The sequence below is a fragment of the Zingiber officinale genome, chromosome 7B, assembly GCF_018446385.1.
Source record: "Zingiber officinale cultivar Zhangliang chromosome 7B, Zo_v1.1, whole genome shotgun sequence".
Taxonomy (NCBI): Eukaryota; Viridiplantae; Streptophyta; class Magnoliopsida; order Zingiberales; family Zingiberaceae; genus Zingiber; species Zingiber officinale.
In genome coordinates, this window is record NC_055999.1 from 116,985,808 (window position 1) to 117,010,682 (window position 24,875).

General features: G+C 41.4%; 2 protein-coding genes across 2 annotated transcripts; both read left to right on the forward strand.

Moving 5' to 3' along the window:
- The first annotated feature begins 39 nt into the window (after positions 1–39).
- LOC122004723 (protein LYK5-like) lies at positions 40–15,118 on the forward strand. Its single transcript, XM_042559564.1, has 2 exons — positions 40–858; positions 14,876–15,118. Exons 1-2 carry the CDS (start codon positions 40–42, stop codon positions 15,116–15,118), a joined length of 1,062 nt encoding a protein of 353 aa, XP_042415498.1.
- Positions 15,119–19,104: 3,986 nt separating this feature from the next.
- Positions 19,105–21,439, forward strand: LOC122007117 (protein LYK5-like). The gene has a single exon (XM_042562894.1). The coding sequence runs from the start codon at positions 19,312–19,314 to the stop codon at positions 21,265–21,267; it is 1,956 nt and encodes a 651-aa protein (XP_042418828.1). The 5' UTR covers positions 19,105–19,311; the 3' UTR covers positions 21,268–21,439.
- Positions 21,440–24,875: the final 3,436 nt, after the last annotated feature.

Below are 24,875 nucleotides of genomic sequence, written 5' to 3' on the forward strand. Positions count from 1 at the left end.
GATTCGAATTCGTCGTCCGCTCCATCGATCGCCGTGTCAATGGCGATCCTCTTTCTCATCCTCCTCCTCTTCTCCTCCTCCTCCTGGTGCTGCCACGCCCAGCAGCTCTACATAAACAACAAGCAGATGGCCTGCTCCGACAACAGCAGCTCCACCCTCGGCTACGTCTGCAACGGCCCCCACTCCTGCTCCTCCTTCCTCACCTTCCGCTCCGCAGCTTTCTACAACTCTTCAGTATCCATAGCGTACATCCTCGCAACCGACGCCTCCAACATCTCCCGCATCAACGGCGTCGACGATGTCGTCTCCACCTTCCCCGACGACCAGTTCGTCCTCGTCCCTTTGTCCTGCTCCTGTTCTGGCGGCCTCTACCAGCACAACGCCTCCTTCAACGTGAGGGCCAATGATGACTACTTTAAAATTGTCAACGACACCTACCAAGGGCTCACCACCTGCCAGGCCCTCGCCGCTCAGAACTCCTACAACCCTAGAAACCTCAGCGTCTACCTCCGGTTGAACGTCCCCGTCCGTTGTGCCTGCCCCACCGCCGCCCAAGCCAGCCGCGGCATCAGGTACTTGCTCAACTACCTCGTTACCTGGGGCGATGACATCCCCACCATCGCCACCCGATTCCGAGCCGACGAGCAGGCGGTGCGGGACGGCAACAACCTCTCCGCCGACGCCGTCATCTTTCCCTTCACCACTCTGCTCGTCCCCCTCACGAGCGAACCGACACGAGACTTGATCGTGACTCCGTCGCAGCCGGCGGGCCCGACGCCTGAGTCCGGAAGCTCCTCCACCAACAAAGGGGTTTTCATCGGGGTCGGAAGCGGAGTCGGATGCAATGTTGTCATCAAAGTTATCGATCAATCTTAAGTAGCACACACTTGGATACTTTATTAGATTCGGGGAGTGTATTTATTCTTCTATTATTTTAAAAAAATAATAAAGATAAACTTTATAATAAAGTGTATGCGACAAAATTGAACAAAATAGTAAATTGTTATTTTTTTTATTAAAATATCAAGTTAATGATAAATGTAATAATAAATAGGTTGATGAAATTTATATAACTATTAGAATAAGATAAGATCGAATATAATAGGGAATACGTGTTCCCACGATGCTCCTTATAATAATGTAGAGGATTAATTCTGATGGGACGTATAGTTTTGAAAAAAATTTATCATCTTTTAACCATTTGATATAAGATTAATCCTATGATTTATATTTATCCGTATAATATAAATAAAAAAATAAATCTTTATAATCATGTAATGACTCATTATTATGTCCTCTTCATCTGATGAATTATTATATTATTTTTAATCATCAAAATATTTCTTTATTCTAAAAATATCCTATACCTACAACTAAATTTTTTTTTCTTAATATCAAATATCAAAAATTCAAAATATATTTATTTAATTTTTCTTTCATATCACTTTCTCTCTACTTATTTTATCACACACTTTCTCTCTCCTTAGTCTCTTCCATCACACTTTCTTTATTCTTTTTTTTTCTTATTACACTTTCTCTCTCCTTAATCTCTTCCATCACACTCTCTTTCTTTTTTTTTTCTCATCACACTTTCTCTCTCTCAATCTCGCCTATCACACTCTCTTTTCTCTTTTTTTTTTTCTCATCACACTTTCTCTCTCATCACACTTTCTCCCTTCTCAATCTCTCCCATCACACTCTCCTTTTTTTCTCAACATACTTTCTCTCTTATCATGCTTTCTCTCTCCTCACTCTCTCCCATCACATTCTTTTTCCTCTTTTTTCTTATCACACTTTCTCTCTCATCACGCTTTCTCTATTATCATACTTTCTCTCTTCTCAATCTCTCTCATCACACTTTTTTCTCATTACACTTTCTTTCTCTTCATCCTCTCTCATCATATTTTCTCTCTCATCTTCTCTCATCATACTCTCTCCCATCACACTCTCTTTCCTCATTTTTTCCCATCACACTTTTCCTCTTTTCATTCTTTCTCATCACACTTTTTCTCTCATCATACTTTTGTTGGTACCTCAAGGTTGTTTTGATGTGATCAAACAAGTTAAGTTAGGTCCTGTTATGTTTAATTTTATGTCTAAGTGTACAGGAACTTAGAAGCACAGGATGTTGAGCAAAATACGCAGCTAGCGAGAAGGACGACACGGGAGAGAGCTGACGGGCTCGGTGCGTTTGAGGGACGAGGTGCTGCTGAAGAGTACGCGGGCAGACGAGAAGAAGGCGCATGACATTTCCAAGGGATGAGAAGCCGGAGCGGAAGCTTGCTCGAGGAGAAGGCCGAAAGTTGAGTTCGAGTGAGCCCTATTTCGGATGATTGAAATCACCCAAGCGAGCGGAGCCGGAGCGGAAGGTCGGACTGGAAAAAGTCAATGTGGTTGACTTTCCTAGTCCGGGCGCCCGAAATCCTTCCGGACGCTAGGAACAAAGTTTTATCCAGATCGCGTTTGATCATGATCCGTTGTGAAGGGGATAAAATTTTATCCCCCTCCAGGTGCCTAGAACCCTTTTAGGCGCTCCAACCAAGGCTATAAATGCAACTTTGGTCCAAGAAGCTAGATACAACAAGCTTCTTGCAACAACATTTATACACATCTCAATTTTTGTTTAGCTTCTTATTTTTTGTGCTTTCATTTTTGTAAGGAGGCTTCTCCGCCTAAAGAAGAAACTAGTGTTACTCTATTCCTTGGATTAACAACCTCCCCGGTTGTAACAAAGTAAAACCTCTGAGTCTATGCTTTTTAGTTTATTTATTATTTAATGCAAGTGTTCTTTAATTAAGTTATTTGTTTGAGAAAGGTATTTTTATTTTGATTTTGTCCAGGGGCTATTACCCCCTCTCTAGTCGGCCGCCAACTGTCCTACAAGTAGTATCAGAGCGAGGTTCGCTTCAGGAGGACTAACCGTTGCATGAAACACACGAGATGGTCGGACCAAGAAATACCCACCAAAGTTCGAGGGGGAGTTTGCGAGCTGGAAAAAAAGAATGGAGGTATTTTTCAAAACAGATTTCGATTTATTATTAATAATGGAATTCGATTTTGAAGCGCCCAAAGGCAAGCAAAAGTATCAATAGACGAAGAATGAATAAGCAAACTTTGTGGCAAACAACAAAGTAGAGTTTCATCTGCTGAGCGTCCTCCCGTTACAAGAAATCATGCGAATCGGAGCTTACGAGTCCGTCAAGGAGCTATGAGAAAAATTTCTGGAACTCCACGAAGGAAACTCGGAGGTGAAATGTCACGCCCCCAAAGGAGTCTCTGCCAGTCAAAAATCCGGCAGCATCTCCCCTGTACCGGTGACAATATGAAGCATCACTACAAACAAAATATACATCAGCCACATGCGGCTGGAATATTTATATACACAACCACGCAGTTATAATGAAACAATCACAACCACGCAGTTATATATAAAACAGCCCACACGGCTGTACTAAAAACCAACACAGCGGAAAAACGAAAACGGAAAGCCCAATACAACTCAATCAACACACTGCTAGCCGGTTAGGCTTTATACAACAACCACAATAACAAATACAACAACCCACCAAATACAACAAATACAAATAAAACATATACAAAACTAAAAACGACCTTCGGATGTGACGTAGGACCCGGCAGACAGGATACTCCGAGCGACACTCCAACCATCTACCTGAAAACATAAAAATATACATGCGGTGATGAGTATAGGTAACTCAGCGGGTAATAGACAAGATAGTGCATGGTCTATGAATAAACATGGAGATCACAAGTATACAGTCTCAGTAGGGAATAAAAAACATGATCATACTGTCATAATCAATGCACCTAAACATATCTGACATAATAACCTGACGTATAAACTGTATAAATCACAACTAGCATAATGACAGATACATACCCAATCTGGAATCGACACATGGTACAATGATCAGTAAACTCACTGGATCTGCAACAGATATACCCGTGACACCTGTGCAATATAAATACGACTGCATATACATGTAAAATAAATGACATGTATGCAGTATGGCAACCAAATGCAACAACCATATCTCAAACAAGTGCAACAACGACAATCACATGCAACTAGTATCTACTAGGCATGTATGCAGATGCACCGCGCATCAAATGCAAGAATAATAACTGCGTATGCATGCTCCATGGTCACCCCGCCACCTCTCCAGACACCACGACCCCTGTATGACCGAGAGGCTTGGGTCTGTGACGACTGTACTACCCTCCAGCCCACTATATAGTGGTCGAGGCGGACAGTCCACTAGTAACTATCTAGCTACATAGTATTAGGGTCCCTGACTGCTCACAACGCCAGATCTCACTAAACCTTGTGACCGGGTGGCACGACAAGACGAGCGGCAACTGCTCCAGCTACCACTACCCATGAGTGGCCGAGTGTGCGGCACTAAATCAAACCGATGACTCTCTCAACCACAAGGGAGACAATAGTCATCAGATGCAATGAATGATGAACATGATATATATATATATATATATATATATATATATATATATATAATCATCATCCATGCAACCCCCAAACCTCATAAATACCTCCAACAAGAGTATAATCGTCATGATACATCCACATATCCCACCCAACATATGTACACACTGTTGGTGCAACCTTAGGTCAAGGTTGACCTGGTTGACCTAACTCGAGAAAAAGTCCAAGTATGGAGACTTGGCACTGGAAAAGTTCAAGCAGGGAGCTTGGCACGCGAAAAGTCTAAGTATGGAGACTTGGCATGGGAAAAGTCCAAGTATGGAGACTTGGCACTGGAAAAGTCCAAGTATGGAGACTTGACAGTGGGAAAGTCCTAACTGGGATGTTAGGCAGTTGAAAAGTCCTGGTGAGTGAAGCCAGGCATTCGGAAAAATCCTGGTGAGTGAAGCCAGGTGAAAATCCTAGTGAGTGAAGCTAGGTGAATGAGAAAGTCCTAACTGGGATGTTAGGCAGTTGGAAAGTCCTGGTGAGTGAAGCCAGGCAGTTGTGGAAATCCTGGTGAGTGAAGCCAGGTGAAAACCCTAGTGAGTGAAGCTAGGTGAAAGTCCTGGTGAGTGAAGCCGGGCAAGGGAAAATCCAGATGGATCAAGCGTGATCGGACATCTGGTGATGGGAAGTCCAAGTAGGTCATAGGAGTGATCGGATACTTGGTACGGAGAGAAAAGTCTAAGTGGGTAAAAGGAATTGACCGGACACTTAGCGGGGAGTCCTAGCAGGTCAAGGGAGTGACCGGATGCTAGGCGCAATGTACCAACAGGTCAAGATTGACCGGATGTTGGTTTGGACTTGGTTTGGTGAAAACAGAGGTTGGATCGATCCGTGATCGATCCGTGATCCGAAAATATTCTGAGGTCTGATCGGTCACAAGACCGATCAGAACTTAACTCGATCGGTCCGGTGACCGATCGGGCGTCGAAGCCGAACAAGAGCGAGGCGCAAGAGGGGTTGATCGGTCCGGGACCGATGCAAAGACTCGATGCTGATCGGTCCCCGACCGATCAGAGTTCCGATCGGTCCATGGACCGATCGGGGATCGAAGGAGGGAATGGATCGGTCCGTGGACCGATCCACATGAGCCCTGATCGGTCCACGGACCGATGCGACGCAACGGCTAGATTTCTTCCGTGTTTCTTCGTTTTCTTCGCAGGTTATAAAAGGAGGGCTGCTGCTGCGAGCCTCTTCTTCTTCTTCCTTCTTCCCGTTCCTAAGTGCTACTATGCTTGAGCTTTGTTGCTTTGAAGCTTCGCGTGAGCTTCCTACTGGTCACCTGCTGTTGTAGGTGCTTGGGAGCGGCTGCTTCTTCCAGTCGAAGAGAAGGCAAGAAAGTTTACATTTGTATTGTACTTTATTTCTTGTTTTCCTTGTACTCTTTTCTTGCTGTTGCAAGAAGTTTCTGTGGCGAGGTTTCTCCACCCAGAAAGAGAGTTTTTATTAGCCGGTTTTCCGGGGACTCATCCACCGACGGATTGATTGGGTTCGTCCACCTTACGGACACGCCGAGGAGTAGGAGCATCATCTCCGAACCTCGTACATCGCTGTGTTAAGGTTTGATATTCTTCCTTTCGTTTCTTTGTTGTATTTTCCGCTGCGCTAACCCTAGTTTGTAGAAAGAAACGCGAGTGATTTGGGGCGGCTATTCACACCCCCCCTCTCTAGCCGAGTACGTAGGATCCTAACAAGTGGTATCAGAGCGAGGTCGCTCTTCGCCGGATTAACACCCGAGGGAGCACAAGCTAAAGATGGATCAACTCGGAGAGGACATCACCATTCCACCCTTCTACGATTGCGACGACTTCGCATTTTGGAAGGTAAGAATGAAATATTATCTTATGACTAATCTTGAGAATTGGAGGTGTGTGCAAGTAGGTTTCACTCCTCCGGAGGATGAAGAAGGAAAACCTCTCAAGAAGAAGAAGTGGACGAAGGAGCAAATCCACAAATCAACCATCAACGATGAGGTAACGAAAATCATTGAATTTTCTTTACCTAATGATGTTTTGTGTAGGATAGGTGGGTATAACGATGCCAAGGAGTTGTGGAATAACTTGGCAAAGCTCCATGAGGAGAACTCCACTTCAAGTCATGAAGAGGAGTCAAGTGAGCCAAGGAGCTCACTTCATGAAGGAATGGATTTAGAAGTTGAGGGCCACTCAACATCTAAAGAAGAAGAAGAAGCGTCTACCTCCGGAAGGGATGAAGAAGAGAGCTTTCATCCACCCTCAAACCTAGGTAACTCAAGCATTTTAATTTCTAGCAAATTACACATAATGTGCTTTGAGTGTAGGGAGTATGGACATTACAAGAGTAAATGTCCAAAGAGAGTTAGAAAGACTCCACCGGCGCCAAAGGTCAAGGAAGCCGGAGTCCCAACACGCAAGGGCAAGGAGCACGTGGTGTGCTTCCAATGCAAGCGAAGGGGACATTATCGGAGCCAATGTCCGAGAGGGAGGCAATCTCACAAGGACAAGAGATCGAGCACATGTATAGGGGGAGCTAGGGCAAACCCTAAGGTAATCTCTAAGGCACATTCTTGCAATTCTAGTAGGATGCATGCTAGTAGCCTTATTGCTATTGTCAAGAATGATAAGCATGTTAATTATAGAAATCGATACACATGCTTAGGTGCCAAACATGTGAACCTAGATAAGGATAACAGTAGGAAAGCCAACCCTATAATTAACCCATCTAAGGCTAAGGAAAACCTAGGTAGGAATCCAAAATCATCTAGACATATGCCTAGGAATACCTCAAAGAAAAATGATAAATTAAAGCTTGAGGTATTAGAGAAAGAAAATCAAGTCTTGAGGTCAAGACTTGACTCTCTAGAAAAGGCTCTTGAGGATTTGACTCTAGGGTCTAGGGGTCAAAAACCCAAGTCCAAGGACAAGAAAGGTTTGGGTCACAAACCTAAGTCCCAAGTGGTCAAGCCCACTTATCATAATGTTCCATTCGATTATGGAACAAAACCTAGGGCTAGGAAGACCACCACCAAGGTCACAAGGGGAGTCACCCCTAGAGTTGATCTTGATGAGTCCCAAATGACCAAGGCTTTAAAGCCTAAGAGGGTCATTAGGAGGGTTGCTAGGGAAGTCATCCCTAGTGAATATTTAGTGAACCCAATGAGCTCAAATAGGTATTGGGTTCCTAGGAGCATCTTCTCTATCCCATAGATGGGTTAGAGAGTGTCAACTCCAATTAGAATGGTAGTTAACCCAACTTTGAGGAAATTGACACTCAAGGAGCATTTTCAAGGTTTTGATAACCTTTGAAAATGAAAAAGAATTATTATTTATTCCTTGAAGAGTAAATTGCGCCATATTTGAAAAATATCGATTTTAATCTTATTTGGCACAATTTAAGAAAACCTAGAGAAATACCATAATTGGGATTTTGGTTTTCTCTTAGGGATATATGGGCAATGTAGGGTTAGATTTTAAGTTAGCTAAGGCTAAGGATACTTAGATAGGGAATTTAGATATTTTATTTGTGCTAACTTGCCATGATTGGTTGCCATATGCCATGACATGACATCATATTTATTTTATTATCATTTGAAATGTCATGATAATGCTTAGGCTAGTTTATATGTCATGCTTTATTTAAGTTTTCAAACTTTATGCCATGACATCATGACATTGGCACATGTTATTATGTATGACATCATTATATGCCATGTCATCATCTTGTGCATTAATGATCAATGAAATTGATTTAAGGATGAAAAACACATTTTGATATTGAGATCAAATTTGTGTTTAGAAAATGCATGAGAACTTAGCCTAAGTTGACCTTAATCCATATCTCACATCAAATTGACTTGAATGTGGTTTGATACACCTTAGATGTGTGTGAGATATTAGGATCATGAGTTAGGATCAAGGTGCATTGTCCTTGTACCTAGATGACCCTAATTCAAGAAATTAAGGATCATAGGGAAAGCTTGTGTACAAGTCATGTACATCTAGCCCTAAGATTATGGTCCTAAATTCAAATGGTTTTAAAAGCATTTTAAAATTGATTTGAAAACCTTGATGAAGCTTTCCTAGTGATAGCATTCATTATTGAACATTGTGATACAAAGTTGAGTTAAACTTGAACTATTTCAAAGTTTTAGAACTTTGTATCAAGATTGAAAAATGGAAGTTATTTTCATAGAAAACTATTTTTCCATGATAGTATATGTTATGAGGAATGTATCCTCAAAATTTCATAATTTTTCGAATTTTCTGGAATTTTCTAGGAGTTTCTGAATTTCGGGAAGGAAATTTCAGAAATCTGCCTATCAGAGTCTGGATCGGTCTGGGGACCGATCCAGGTAAGTCCTGATCGGTCTGTGGACCGATCCAGTGAAGCATGGATCGGTCTGCAGACCGATCCAGTAAGAACCAGAGAGCTTGGTGCGATCTGGTGAAGGCCTGATCGGTCTGGGGACCGATCCATGGGGTTTCTGATCGGTCTGGGGACCAATCAGAGCGTGCCAGTTTCTGATTTTCAGCTGTTGTCTGAAATTTCAGTTATGGAAATGGTGTTTTTGGATTTCTAAAGGTTTGGAACTCACAAAGACATTGTTGATGCAATGGTCAAGGGGGAGTTGACTTTTAGGGGGAGTTTTTACTCCTTAAGACTTTTGAGGATTAGTGATATGGGATTATCACTAAGTTGATTGTTGAGTTTAGTATCAAGTGGGAAATTAAGAGTTTCAATGAAAGGTATGAGACTTTCATTAGGAAGAAACTCTTGACCTTGATACCCTCTTTGTCTTTTTGATGTGTGTCAAAAAGGGGAGAGTGTTCATTGGAGAATTATTGGAGAACCCAAGTTAGGTTATCGGGTTAACCTAAGCTAGGGGAAGAATGTCAAGGAATGTTCGAGGAAGAACATTGGAATTCTTTTTGATGTGTGTCAAAAAGGGGGAGAATTATTGGATATCGGGTTAACCTAAGGGGAGAATGCCCAGAGAATGTTCAAGAAAAGAACATTGGACATTGGAAGATGATTGGAAAACCTAAGTTAGGTTATCGGGTTAACCTAACTTGATTATGGGTTTTGTCAAACATCAAAAAGGGGGAGATTATTGGTGCAACCTTAGGTCAAGGTTGACCTGGTTGACCTGACTCAAGTTGACCTGACTCGAGTTGTATTTTGATGTTTGACTTAGGAAGATTGTTGGTGCAACCTTAGGTCAAGGTTGACCTGGTTGACCTGACTCGAGTTGACCTGACTCGAGTTGTATTTTGATGTTTGACTTAGGAAGATTGTCGGTGCAACCTTAGGTCAAGGTTGACCTAGTTGAGTTGCATGTTGATGTTTGACTTAGGAAGATTGTCGGTGCAACCTTAGGTCAAGGTTGACCTAGTTGAGTTGCATGTTGATGTTTGACACTCGTGGAAGAGTTGTATTCTTGATATGGGACAAGAATAGATGTTTGGGAGATTGTTGGTGCAACCTTAGGTCAAGGTTGACCTGGTTGACCTGATTCGGGAAAAAGTCCAAGTATGGAGACTTGGCACTGGAAAAGTCCAAGCAGGGAGCTTGGCACGCGAAAAGTCCAAGTATGGAGACTTGGCACGGGAAAAGTCCAAGTATGGAGACTTGGCACTGGAAAAGTCCAAGTATGGAGACTTGACAGTGGGAAAGTCCTAACTGTAATGTTAGGCAGTTGAAAAGTCCTGGTGAGTGAAGCCAGGCATTCGGAAAAATCCTGGTGAGTGAAGCCAGGTGAAAATCCTAGTGAATGAAGCTAGGTGAATGATAAAGTCCTAACTGGGATGTTAGGCAGTTGGAAAGTCCTGGTGAGTGAAGCCAGGCAATTGTGGAAATCCTGGTGAGTGAAGCCAGGTGAAAACCCTAGTGAGTGAAGCTAGGTGAAAGTCACGTGAGTGAAGCCAAGGGAAAATCCAGATGGATCAAGGGTGATCGGACATCCGTGATGGGAAGTCCAAGTAGGTCATAGGAGTGATCGGATGCTTGGTACGGAGAGAAAAGTCTAAGTGGGTAAAAGGAATTGACCGGACACTTAGCGGGGAGTCCTAGCGGTCAAGGGAGTGACCGGATGCTAGGCGCATGTACCAACAGTCAAGATTGACCGGATGTTGGTTTGGACTTGGTTTGGCGAAAACAAGAGTTGGATCGATCCGTGATCGATCCAGAAGTATTATCTGGATCGGCCCGGTGACCGATCAGCCTACCGATCCAGAGGGGTTACGATCGGTCCGGTGACCGATCGGGCGTGCTAAAAGGCGAGAGCGCAAGGCTGATCGGTGCGGGGACCGATCAGCACAAAGCTTTGGGCCGATCGGTCCCGGACCGATCAGAGGATCGGTCCATGGACCGATCGGGGACGGAACGAAGGAGGGAATGGATCGGTCCGTGGACCGATCTACATGGAGCCTGATCGGTCCACGCACTAGCCAGCCGTTGCGACGCAACGACTAGATTTCTTCTGTGTTTCTTCGAGTTATAAAAGAAGGGCTGCTGCTGCGAGCCTCCTTCTTCCTTCTTCCTGTTCTTGGTGCCGCTTCCAGTGAGCTTTGTTGAGCTGCTTTGAAGCTTCGCGTGAGCTTCCGGCTGGGTCACCTGCTGTTGTAGGCGATTGGGAGCGGCTGCTTCTTCCAGTCGAAGAGAAGGCAAGAAAGTTTACATTTGTATTGTACTTTATTTCTTGTTTTCCTTGTACTCTTTTCTTGCTGTTGCAAGAAGTTTCTGTGGCGAGGTTTCTCCACCCAGAAAGAGAGTTTTTATTAGCCGGTTTTCCGGGGACTCATCCACCGACGGATTGATTGGGTTCGTCCACCTTACGGACACGCCGAGGAGTAGGAGCATCATCTCCGAACCTCGTACATCGCTGTGTTAAGGTTTGATATTCTTCCTTTCGTTTCTTTGTTGTATTTTCCGCTGCGCTAACCCTAGTTTGTAGAAAGAAACGCGAGTGATTTGGGGCGGCTATTCACACCCCCCCTCTCTAGCCGAGTACGTAGGATCCTAACACACACTACACATGTATAATCAACCAAAAATCTCTAATAATCCCACCAGACACATGTACACAAAAATATAAGTACAATCAACATGTATCCTCCAATAAAAACACAACGGACATGTGTATATACTCCAAACATACAATCAACACAACTCCTCTAAAAGTACAAGACAAATACGTATGTACACACCATATGTAAATGCACGGTCAACAAGATGACTCTCATAACACACACCCACCTATGTACAGTCCACATCATATACCCAATCAGCATGGTAATACCAACAACCTGACAAACCCTACAAGACCTACTCTACACGTGTAATTACAACAGAGTAGATATCAAGAGTGGAGACTGTATATGCATTAAATAGATCATCTCTAAGCTCAAGCAAAAGTAACAAGCAGGAAAAACAGCAACCGAACACGACATAAGGTAAAGTAACATAATCCGTCAAATAACAACCATGCACTAAGCTCAAAGAAAATCTACATAGAGGCAAAGGAAGAAATACCCGCCTTTATCTGTAGATCGTGTACAAAATAAACCTCATGTCGTGATAATCGTCCCATATCAAGGTCATGCATCAATCAATATATATGTATTTTATTTAGCCAAATTCATATGAATTAAAATAGCTAAATAAAATCCCCACCCAATCAGGATAACTCCACTCAAATCTGATATCTGATTAATCCTCCAAACAATCCTTAATCACACTCCTTCTAGATCTCAACATAATCCACACTGTCTTAATCCATCCAATGATCCTAAGAATGATCACATAACAATCTACATCAACCAATCACCACAACCACAACAAATTAACCAATTCATCATCAAAATGCAACCTAATCTCCAAAATACATAAATGAATCAAATCCACATAGTTCATCCACCTCAATCAATCCAACCATAATAATTCATCCAATCTATATCACACTACTCATAAATCTAAGCAGAATAAAGCCCCACAACCCATTAGAAACCTAATTTAGCCCATACAAATGAGGATAACAGGTGTACCTCTCTGGAAAACACTTACCGTGAGATTTTGACAACAAATTCAGCAGCTCACAGCACTTATGATCCCCTGTCCGGAAACTACAAGAGCACATACACACACTTATCTCTCCAAGAATCAATATAGAAAATCCATTATACAGCAAAGGATTGCTGAAGCCATAATCCACAATACAAAACTCACCTTAACAGCCCCTTACCTCAATCTGGATTCTGCAACAACTTCCCTTAATCAAATACTAATACAACAATGGAAAAACAATTACTGTTTGTTACCTCCACACCATGGCACAAAGCTTCGTTTTGTCCAGCTACCCTCACCACCACCAGGTTCACCAACCTTCGGTTGTAGCCACTGAAATCTAGAGCAAAACGATCTGGTGGTCATGGCTATAAACAATCAGAAATGTGGAGTCTGGAGCCAAGCGAAGCCACTGCCTACCGAACAACAACCCTAAATCAACACTACATCAAGTTCAATGCCCAAATTTAATGTTAGGATTAACCAATTACCTTCAAGAATCAATCCAGTTCCATAAACTCCTCTTTGATGAACGTTGTTGCTGTGATCCTGAGCAAAGGCAGAAGGTAGGGTGACACCGGCCATATAGAGCAACACTGTGTTAACCCAAGCTAGGGCAATGGATCTCCTTAATCCAAGATCCCGTGGTGAGGAGGCAGCTAGGGCTCAAGTTCGGCAGCTGGTTGTAACTCGATCGCAAGAAAGGTAAGGGAGAAGAAAGGCTCCACGCTGCCAGAGAGGGAGAGAAAGAAAGGGGGCTCGGCCGGCAGTAGGTTAAGCTGCATCGACGCGATCAAGATGCCCACAAAGCGCCCGATGTCGCTGGGAGAGAAATCGCCGGAGAAGGGAAGTTAGGGCAGAGGCGAGAGGAGGGGGAGGCTCAGCCAAGACACGCTGGAGAAATAGATTGTTGCTGGCGGTGGGCTCGCGGCGGCCGGCGATCAGGCGAGGAGAAATCGCCGGAGAATTAAGGGGGAATTCGGCATCGGGGAAGAGAGAAAGAAAGGCCCGGGTTGGGTGGATCGACGTTTGGGGGAGAGGAAAAATAAAGGAAAAGAATTTATAATTTAAAACTTGTCCTCACTTAAATGGGTATCCCAAACAGGCTTCCACCCAACCTATCGAATCATCCCTCAAAACGAGTCATACGGACTCCGTTTAAATCCCGAAAAATTTCTAAAAATTCTAGAAAAATCCAATAAATTTTTCCGTCCAATAATATTTATTATTTAATTTTCTGATATCTTACACGAAACTTGCGAGACGAGACTTACTTTGCAACCAGATCAGCAACCTCCGATTACAAGAAGACGAAACAATTGCACACCTGCACTCAAGGATCAAGGAGCTCATCACCGAACTTTAGAATCTCGGAGAAAAGGTAAGCAACCAAGATTCGCTAAGGTACGCTCTTAATGCATTTCCTAGACATACGAAATAAGCATCATTAGTAGATACCTACTATATCTCTAAAGATTTAGAATTTGTTATCTTAGAAGAGTGATTTTCAACCTTTGAAGTACATGAATCGAAATGTGCCGATACAAAGAAGGAGCCGAAGCACGACATTGCCCTTAAGGCAAAGATAGACGAACAAGATTCAGAGTCCTCTCTCGACGACGATGAAACGATAATGATGATAAGACGTTTTAAAAAGTTACTTAAATTTAGAATATCTAACCATCCGCAGGATAGAAAGAGAAGAACGATCAAATGCTACCACTGTATTGAAAAAGGGCATGTTAAAGACAACTGCCTAAGTTAAAGATCGACAAGAAAGACAAAGACAAGAATAAGAAGTCCGTCCAAAAGAATAAATACAAGATCCTAAAGGTGACGTGGAACTCGTAACTTTCTTTAACGTTACTTTGAATATTCTTTTTAAATCCTATCTCTCTAGCAAAACAAAATCTTTTATATTAAAACAGGAAGCACAACAAATTTCTTTCATTAATATTTGACCGTGATCAAATTACACCATCTGATGTTTGTGTATAATCAAATATTCATAGAATAAAAGAAAGTGATTGTTATGGTAAGCGTACGCCGTCAAAATTACACCTTTTATTCTCGACGTATGTTCACTCTTCTCGTTTTCAAAGAAGAAAAGTCATATGCCATCGTGTATCAGCTTCAAAGAGGAATTCTTCCACACAGAACTTTTATTGACTGTGAGATGTTACGTCGATAAACAAATAATAGTTTAAACTAGCAGTGCCGGTAGTACACGTCTAAAGATTTTCTGGTCTGTTTTTTTTTTTTCTCATTTATTTATTCACAAGTCTGGTTGCATATTAAGTTGTTTGAATACTTATTTTCTTGCAGCTGATGATTGACAATGTTGCCGTCGGGAAAGAGCTGATGCCACACAGAAACAACAACATTGGTGGTGGTGCAAGTACATCCAACTCTAACAATGCTGGTGAGGAATCACATGGCTCTGCAACACCAATCAAAAAGCTGACTAGAAATCGGGGCTTGATCATACAAGAAGCCTCCATTGTCGATGAATCACTAGAAACTGCTACTGCCACAAAAAATGGCAAGAGAAAACATTTATTTCTATAGAGATATCTACTGATGGGGAGTAGCTTATACTAACTAGAACTGCATGAATTGGACCTACTCCTAATTTAGACTAACGAGAACTTCTGCAGGTGATTAACTTAGATATCCAGAATGTTTTTATGATGCGTGTTACTGCTCATATTCTTAAGCGATCCTCATAGGTCCGGACGCCTAGAGCCCTCGGCCGAGCACCCCGATTCACTTTTGTGGATCGGGGCGCTCTACCGGATATCTGGGTGCTTGAGTGCCTAGGAGTGTGGAGGGTTAAAATTTTATGTATATATGCTGTCCACCTTAGCTTATGCTACACATTCGTATGCATTTAATTTTTTTTTATACTTAATACTATAATTTAAACTCAGGGGGCGTTTGGTATGAGCATGGGAATGAGAATCGAAATGGGAATCATTGTATTGTGGAATGGGAATGGGTATGAGCATGAATATCACTCTTAAAAGCAATGTTTGGTTAGTTGCATACTTTCTATCGGAATAAATCAATATTTCCTTTTTTACCCTTAAAGGAAAATAAGAGAAAAAAATTAGATGTGGGAGAAAACTATGATGAAAGAGAATGATGAGAGAGAAAGTATGATGAGAGAGAAAATGTGATGAGAAAGAATGAAGAGAGAGAAAGTGTGATGAGAGAAAATGAGAAAAGAGAGTGTGATAGAAGAGAGCATGATGAGAGATAAAATATGATGTGAGAGAAATTATGATGGGAGAGGATGAAGAGATAGAAAATGTAATGAGAAAAAATGAGGGGAGAGAGAGTGTGTGATGAGAGAGATTGAGGTGAGAGAAAGTATGATGAGAGAGAAAGTGTGATGAGAAAAAAAGAGAACAGTGAGTGTGATGGGAGAGATGATGAGAGAGAAAGTGTGTTGAGGAAAAAAAAAGGAGGGAGTGTGATAAGAGAAATTGAGGAGAGAGAAAGTGTGATGAGAAAAAACAGAGAAAAGAGAGTGTGATGGGAGAGATTGAGGAGAGAGAAAGTATGATGAAAAAAGAAGGAAGAGAGTGTGATGGAAGAGATTGAGGAGAGAGAAAGTATGATGAGAGAGAAAGTATGATGAGAGAGAAAGTGTAATGAGAAAAAAGAGGAAAGGGAGTGTGATAGGAGAGAGAAAGTGTGTGCTAAAAATGATGAGAGAGAACAAGGAGAGAGAAGTGATATGAAGAAAAAATAAATAAATAAATTTTGATATTTGATATTAAGGGAGAAATTTTTAATTTTAGATCAAGGGTATTTTTGGAATAAGAGAATATTTTGATTGATGAAAATAGGATAATGACTCATTGAAGGAGAGGTACATAGGAATGAGTTATTATCTAATTTCAAGGATTCATTCCCTTATTCCTATTCCTATTCCTATAATTCAAATATTAACAATGACAATCAATGATTCCCATTCCCATTCCCATTTCCATTCCCCACTTCTATTTCCCTAAACCAAACTCTAAAGGTAAAATTTGATTGGGATAATTGAGAATTTTTAAAAAAATAATTTTAAAAAATCAATTATACTAAGTGCTTATGTGAGGTGTAAGATGGGTAACATATTAAAATTATGTATATATAGGTATTTAAGTCTTCGGCTTGATTAATTTTAAGATGATAAGTTTGATTCTATAGAAGTTTTCCACGGAAATTAGGAAAGTGCATATGTGTAGATCCATTTTAACAACTATCGTTCTCGAGTTTGATAGCCACTGAGAGAAAAAATCTCTTACAGTACGTTCTCGAACTCTAAATGTTTGGTTTGACATTGGAAGGCTTGTTTATGACACTGCCTTTGGTGCCAAGTACTCATATTTTAATTAGATTAAATGTTTACAATTTTCAAAGAGTGCACCCAAAGTTTAGGATTGTTCAAAAACGCACTCAACTTTGGGATTGGCCAAAAGATGCATTTTATTCCTATTTTACCCCTTTGTTAAAGATGATTTATTCTCCTCCTCTTTCCTCTTTTATTTGTACGTAGTAACTTTGCTCTCTTAATTACACCAACAACGTTCTGGTACTGGTGTTTAAAAATAAGTACCGTTTTGATATTGGTATTTAAAAACTAACATTGTCATGGTGTTGGTATGTTAAGTTGTGATATTAATTTTTTAAAAACAGTAAAAGATATATTTAAACTTCGGAGCACTGTTAAAATCTATAGGAGCTGGAATGAGTCTAATCAGAACTCTCTATGTTTATCAATAAGTTTTGATCAAAATCTATTTATGAACTTAGAAGATTTAGATTTTTAAAATGTTTATACGTAATAAGAGAGTAGTGTAGTGAAGGTCTTTATGGTGTCCATGTCTTATTTTGACATCCCTTTGATAAATTATGTGTACGTGTCAATTGTCTTAAAGTCATAAACTTTGAAAATCTTCCGATCATTGTTGTTAATGAAACAATGATTTGTCTTAAAGTCATAAGCTTTGAAAATCTTCCGACCATTGTTGTTGATGATTTTAAGTTGATTTCTCTATGCACATATAAACTCCGAGGTCCTTTAGAAACAGAAAAATGATATGCACAAGGAAAAAAATTCAATGAAAACCTCAAGGATAGACACATAAAATGATGGGGCCTACAAAAAGTGAAATGATGGGTCATGACTTTATGTGTCTATCCTTGAGGTTTTCATTGAGTTTTTTTCCTTGTGCATATCATTGCTCTTAGAAACATGTAGCATTTGTAATGAATCCAATTGAAATTCTCTAGGTCCATCAAGGAGTTTCGATTAAAATTAATTGATGACCCTAGGAGATTTTAATTTTTGAAAAGTTAACATGTGTTGGAAGATGATAGTGCAATAAAGGAATATATGGTGTCCATGCCTGATTTTGACATTTTTACGATAAGTTATATATATGTATGCCAATTACTACTTCCATAAGTTATAATTTTTGACTCGAGTATTAGAACGAGGAATATTTTTATTTTTTTTTGAATTGAAGCTCATTCAAGAATCTATATTTGTTACTAGGTGAAACTCATAACAACTTAGTTTTAAGTATAAAAACATTGTTTAAAGCTTTTTTGGATCCATCAAGGGATTTCAGTCAAAATTCTTTGATGGATATATGGAATCTGATCGGACTCATTCTATGTGCTATAAGTTTCTAAAGTGCCCCAGAGTCTATATGTGCACAGAAAAATTAACTTGGAGTGACTAACAGAAGTGATTAGAAGGTTTTCAGGGGGCGCTTGATTTGCGGAAGAGAATGAGAATAGGAATGCAATTCATTGAAGTAAAGAATGAGAATGAAAGGTTTCAATCCGATTCTCATTCCCCCGTTTTACTTGGTAATGACCCAATCCTATATTTAGGGGTTTGAATTCATGAGACCCACATCATTCAATTAATACCCCAAATCAAACACCAACTTTCAATCTCATTCCCATTTCTCACTTCCATTCTATCCAACCAAGCACTCCCTCAAAGTTTATGACTTTAAGGTAGTTGATACATACAAAACTTATTGTAGGGATGCTAGAATTAGATATGGACATCATAAATATCATCACTACACTATCTTTTCTTTTTTTTTATTACATACCAACTTTTTAAAAATTCAAAAACTTATTGATAAACTTAGATAGATCCAATGAGACTCATTTTAACTGATAGAATTTCTAATATTTCAGAGTTCAAATATGATCTCTAGAGTCTAAATATATTATTCTTAAAAAAAAATTAATATCACATCTAAACGTACCATTATGGTCTTGGTTTTTATTATGATTTTTAAAAATAAGTATCATAATAGTTGCAGGTAAAGAATGGAAAAAAAAATTAATTTAAGATAAAAGGAGGCATGAGAGTAACTCGTAGAGGGGTCAAATCAAAATAAAGTGTCCCTTTTTAGGCAATCCCAAAGTTGGATGCGTCTATGGTAAAACTTCCTCATTGTTGATCGTCTAAAGACTAAAATAACTTTCCTGCACACTTGCGTACTGGCTGCTGCTTCCTTCCCATTTTCTACAGGAACAGCCGCAACTGAACTAGTCAAAGAAGAAAATGAACAGAAGTAACGAAGAAAAGAGGGCCAAACAAAGTCTGAGTCAAAGTGAGACTCTTCCCCATCCCGATCTCCATTAAAGAATAATGGCTTCCCTCTTGCTGCGAGATACTTCAGAGCAACTAGATCTCTGATTCGAATTCGTCGTCCGCTCCATCGATCGCCGTGTCAATGGCGATCCTCTTTCTCATCCTCCTCCTCTTCTGCTCCTCCTCCTGGTGCTGCCACGCCCAGCAGCTCTACATAAACAACAAGCAGAACGCCTGCTCTGACAACAGCAGCTCCACCCTCGGCTACGTCTGCAACGGCCCCCAATCCTGCTCCTCCTTCCTCACCTTCCGCTCCACGCCCGTCTACCGCGATCCAGTACTCATCGCGTTCCTCCTCAACGCCTCCGCTTCCAACATCTCCAGCATCAACGGCGTTAACGATGTCTCCACGTTCCCTGACGACCAGATCGTCCTCGTCCCGTTGCCCTGCTCCTGCTCTGGCGGCTTCTACCAGCATAACGCCTCCTACTCCGTGGTTAGGCAAGATACCTACCTGATTATTGCCAACAACACCTACCAAGGCCTCACCACCTGCCAGGCCCTCGACGCTCAGAACCCCAACAACGCTAGAAACCTCAGCGTCGACCTCCGGTTGAACGTCCCCGTCCGTTGTGCCTGCCCCTCCCCCGCCCAAGCCCGCAGCGGCATCAGGTACTTGCTCAACTACCTCGTTACCTGGGGCGATGACATCCCCACCATCGCCACCCGATTCCGAGCCGACGAGCAGGCGGTGCGCGATGCCAACAGCCTCTCCGCCGACGCAGTCATCTATCCCTTCACCACTTTGTTGGTCCCCCTCACGAGCGAACCCACACGAGACGAGATCGTGACCCCGCCGCCTCCGCCGCAGCCCGCGGACTCGCCGCCCGCTGGGTCGACGCCTGGATCCGGAAGCTCCTCCTCCAACAAAGGGGTTTTCATCGGGGTCGGAAGCGGAGTCGGTCTCCTTGCCCTCTTCTGCGCCGGCGGCCTGATCTGGTTCCTATGCCGCCGCCGCCGCCGCCGCCGCGGCCCTGTAACTGTTCCAGATCTTCCTACCAAGAAAACTCCCCAATCTTCCGCCGAGTACTCTGAGCTATCCGAAAAGGGACATCAGCCGACCAATCCCAGTCTAATCTCCGTCGAAATCATCCGCGGCGCTCTGGAATCGTTGAGGGCGTACGATTTCCGGGAACTAGAAGATGCCACCGGCGGTTTCGACGGCGAGCACAGAATCATGGGATCCGTTTATAGAGGAGTCATCAACGGCGACGCCGCCGCCATCAAGAGACTAAAAGGGGACGTGTCGAAGGAGATCAACATCCTGAAGCAGATCAACCACTCGAACGTGATCCGCCTCTCCGGCTACTGCCTCCACGGCGGCGACACCTACCTCGTCTACGAGTTCGCCGAGAACGGCTCCCTCGCCGACTGGCTTCTCAAGAACGGTCTCGGGTGGAAGCAGAGGGTGCAGATCTCGGTGGACGTCGCGCAGGGACTCAACTACCTGCACGACTACGCCAATCCGCCGTACGTGCACCAGAACTTGAAAAGCAGCAACGTGCTGCTCGACGGCGAGTTGAGGGCCAAGGTCGGCGGCTTCGGCCTGGCGAGGCCGGTGGAGGACGGCGAGACGCCGCAGCTGACGAGGCACGTGGTGGGCACCCAGGGATACATGGCGCCGGAGTACCTCGAGCACGGGCTCATCACTCCCAAACTCGATGTGTTCGCTTTCGGGGTGGTGATGCTGCAGCTCTTGTCGGGGAGGGAGGCTACCTTCCCGAAGGAGGAGGACGACGGTGACGGCGGAAAGAAGGGAGGAGAGGCGATGCTGTGGGCGGCGATAGGGGCGGTGATGACCGGCGAGGACGCCCGAGGGAAGCTGGTGGCTTTCATGGATCCTTGGCTGCGGAGGGATTACCCGTTGGATTTGGCGTACGAGATGGCGAAGCTGGCGAATCGTTGCGTGGCGAAGGAGCCGGCGGCGCGGCCGAACATGGCGGAGGTGCTGGTGGCGCTGACGGCGATCTACAACTCCACTTTGGATTGGGATTGTTCGGACGCCGCCAATTCAAGCTCCATGATCCATGCAAGATAAGTAACATCTATTCTGCAGGCTTAGTTCAACTATTTATGTCTTTATATATAAACATTTCAGATCAAAATTATTTTGGTTCATCATACTTTTCAGTGAGATGCAATGTCTTCAACAATTGTTTAGTTTTAACGGTGAGTGATTGGAAAAATAGTTTGAGAGAGTATTTAACCGAGATGAGCAGTTTTATTTTATAAAATTTTTTCACTCGCACAAAATCAAGAAGTGGAAATGATTTTTAGAGATAAATCATAAGTAATTTTTTTTTACATTTGCTAAAAATTAATCCTAAAATTATTAAAATAATTATTTATACAGATATCAACTATGTCAATTCGTAAATCAAAATTTATTTGACACCATTACTTAGTGGAAGCAATTAATCAATAGAAGGTTATTAGAAACCTCTAAAAATTTATTTTCTTATTTACTTCTATCCAGTCAGTTTTTTAGGGAGAAAGTTTGCTTTACCTTCACTATTCTTTAATGTATCATTTTAGTTCCTCAAATTTGATAAATTATGTTCCATATATAATTTTTTATTCCAGTAATTCAGTCTTTATTTATAAAATCCTCATAAACTTTTAAAATTATCTACAAAGCATTTTTTTAGCTCTTGCCTCTAGCTAGGTTTAGCGGTTAACTAATAAGGGCTTCGTATTAAAAAAATAACAACACTTATGTCTTTTTCAGGGGCGTAGCTATATAAGGCTCAGGAGGTGCGGTCGCACCCCCTGGAATTCAAGGAAAATATTAATATGGTGGGGAAAAAATAACAAAAAAAAAATATATAGTCATCAATTTTAAAACTTTCTCTTCTTTTTAACAAAAAATTCCAATTAACATCCTTTCCACCTAACTCATTTTCCTCTTTTCCCAAGTCCATTTTTTTCTTTATCCGTTTTTCTTCTTTTTCTTCTAATCCCAAACTTTTATTTTCCTCTCTACTTTTACCCACAAAATCTTTTGCGACATGTCGCTACCGTTATAGCCCAAGTCACTATCGTCGGACACCGATTGCTACCATTGTGTCTGTCATTGTTGCATGGTCATTGTCTTCATTTGGCTAACGTCGTCGTTTCGCCAATGCTCCATAAAAAAACACCTTTTAATTAAGGTGAAATTTACTTAATTGATTTCTTTCGCTTAGCCGACACCGTTGTTTGCTGCCAGCATCACCGTCATCGTTCACCGACTCTGTCGCTTTGCTCCTCCTGAGTGAAAATCCTAGCTACGCCACTGACTCTTTTTAATAGTTTTAAGCTATAATGTTTCAATAGAAAATTTCATTCTACTCTGAAAATTTTCAATTTCAAATTTTTTAGATGAATAATCAAATTTCATTAAAGATCTGGTCCTCATGACTACCATCAACATTCTTCTCCTTCTCAGATATATTCTGGCAAGATAAAAACAAATACAAGAGATAAAAGCAAATATAATAAAAGTAAACTACTATATGTGCTTTGAACGCTTTTTTATTATTTGGAATTATCTTTTGTTAGCCCGGACTGCAATAACACTTCCTACTCAAATCTCCAAAAATTGGCTATTTCAAATCACCTTGAAACCACCTTTATAGAGTTTTTGTTCAGGTTGATTTATATCTCTTAATCGATTGTTAGCCTTCGCCAATTAGTTGCTATAGAGAATTTGACTGTAGACACCTATATAACAACTATTTTCATACAATTTGACCATCACCAATCGATCACTAAGATACAACAACCGATTGCCAACCACTAACTAATTGATTTGGGAGTGTTCTGTTTGTTCGAATTGATTAACAATCGATTTTTATCACCCATCAATTGATTGGTAGAATCAAATATGCAATTCAACCCGAGCCCAAGTGGGGTTGCCATCGAGCTCGAGTGGGTCATGGCCAACGACAATGTCCCAACTACGAGTCTCGAGCCCGGGTGGGTTCCTGAGTGCCAAATCGATTGAACGCCAACTCTGAGTCTCAACTACAAGTGGGCTCCTGAGTTCAAACTCGACCAAACACTGACTTGAGTCCTAAGCCCAAGTGGGATTCCCAAGCCCGTGTGGGGTTCCCAAGTGCTTGCTTGACCGAATGCCGACTCTGAGTCCTGAGATCGAGTGGGTTCCCAAGTTTTCGATCAAGCATCGACTCTCGAGTCCGAATGGGTTCCCGAATGCCTACTCGATTGAACACCGACTCTGAGTTCCGAGATCAAGTGGGTTCCCAAGTTCCAACTCGATTGAGCATCGACTCTCGAGTCCAAGTGGGCTCTTGAGTTCCAACTTTGCGAACACCTTGCCTAAGTAGCTCGATCACTCCAAATCCATTTTTGTTTGCCTGAACCTCCAAACCTCAAATTCGGGATTTAGGATTTACCCATTAATTGCTACTATTTAGCGATAGATTGCTAGTCCTATTTCAACCTTTACAAGGTCGAATTCTCATCTTGCCCGGTTGACCTCAACCCTTACCGTGACTTTCTTTGGTCACCTTTGACCTGTCAAGACTTCACTCGTCTAATATTCGGTTACCCTTGACTTGTCAGGACTTGATCCAGGTCAAAAATCAGCTTTCCTTAACCTATTTGGACTTTTTATGACCAAGTGTCCGGTCAACTGTGATCCACTTAAATTTTCCATCTTATGCTAACTATGGGTTGGACTTCCGACCGCCAAGTGTTCGATCACGTATGACCCACTTGGACTTTTCACTTGTCAATTTTTTGTTAAGCTTCCGATCACCAAGTTTGAACTTTCCCATTTAGACTTTCCCATTCAGTCAATCGACTTAAACTTTTTATCTTGAGCCAACTAATATATAGATCAAATATAGAAATATAAATAGAGGGAACTCAAATTTGATCAACATGTTCAATCTGGATAAGAGTTCGATTGCACCCAAAAATAATACTAGCATATTAAATATATAATTCTGTTTTTTATTTGCTTTCATTACTTTTAGCAGTTTACCAGCAGTATTTTTTTTAAAAAAACTTATTTTACCTTAAAAAAGTTTTTAATTTTAAGTTTGCTAAATTGAGATGACGATCAATATATAAATTTATCATCTATTGCGAGAAATTTAACACCATATGCAAGCAACCCATCTACACATCGACCGCAAAAGATTAGATGTCTCCATAGGTAATCTCCCATCTCAATCTTTTCTATTTTAAAGGCTTTAGTAACCTACACATTGGGAGACTTATACTGATCATTGTCGTAAAAGCATCAGGCTTATAATGAAAGTTCACAATTCTAACAATAAAAAAGTACTGATTGTTACATTGATCATTGTTTTTTTTTAAATAATTATTCACTAATCCGTTCAGTGTTATCTTGATCGAAGTATAGTAAAGTACCTCCATTTTTTTTGCTACATTTAAATTTAACATGAGTTGGTGAAAAAAGAAAAAAGAAAATCAAAAGCTAAAGTGGAAAAGGCACTAATTATAAAATTAAATAGATTGTTAAGTAGTAATATATAAAATACATAACTATTAGTTAATTATATAAGATATAGTTTAATTAATATGATATTCATAATATATATATATATATATATATGAAAACTTAAAATTTTGACAAAACGGTTAGTTCACTTCATTTTTTTTGCCTATATAAAT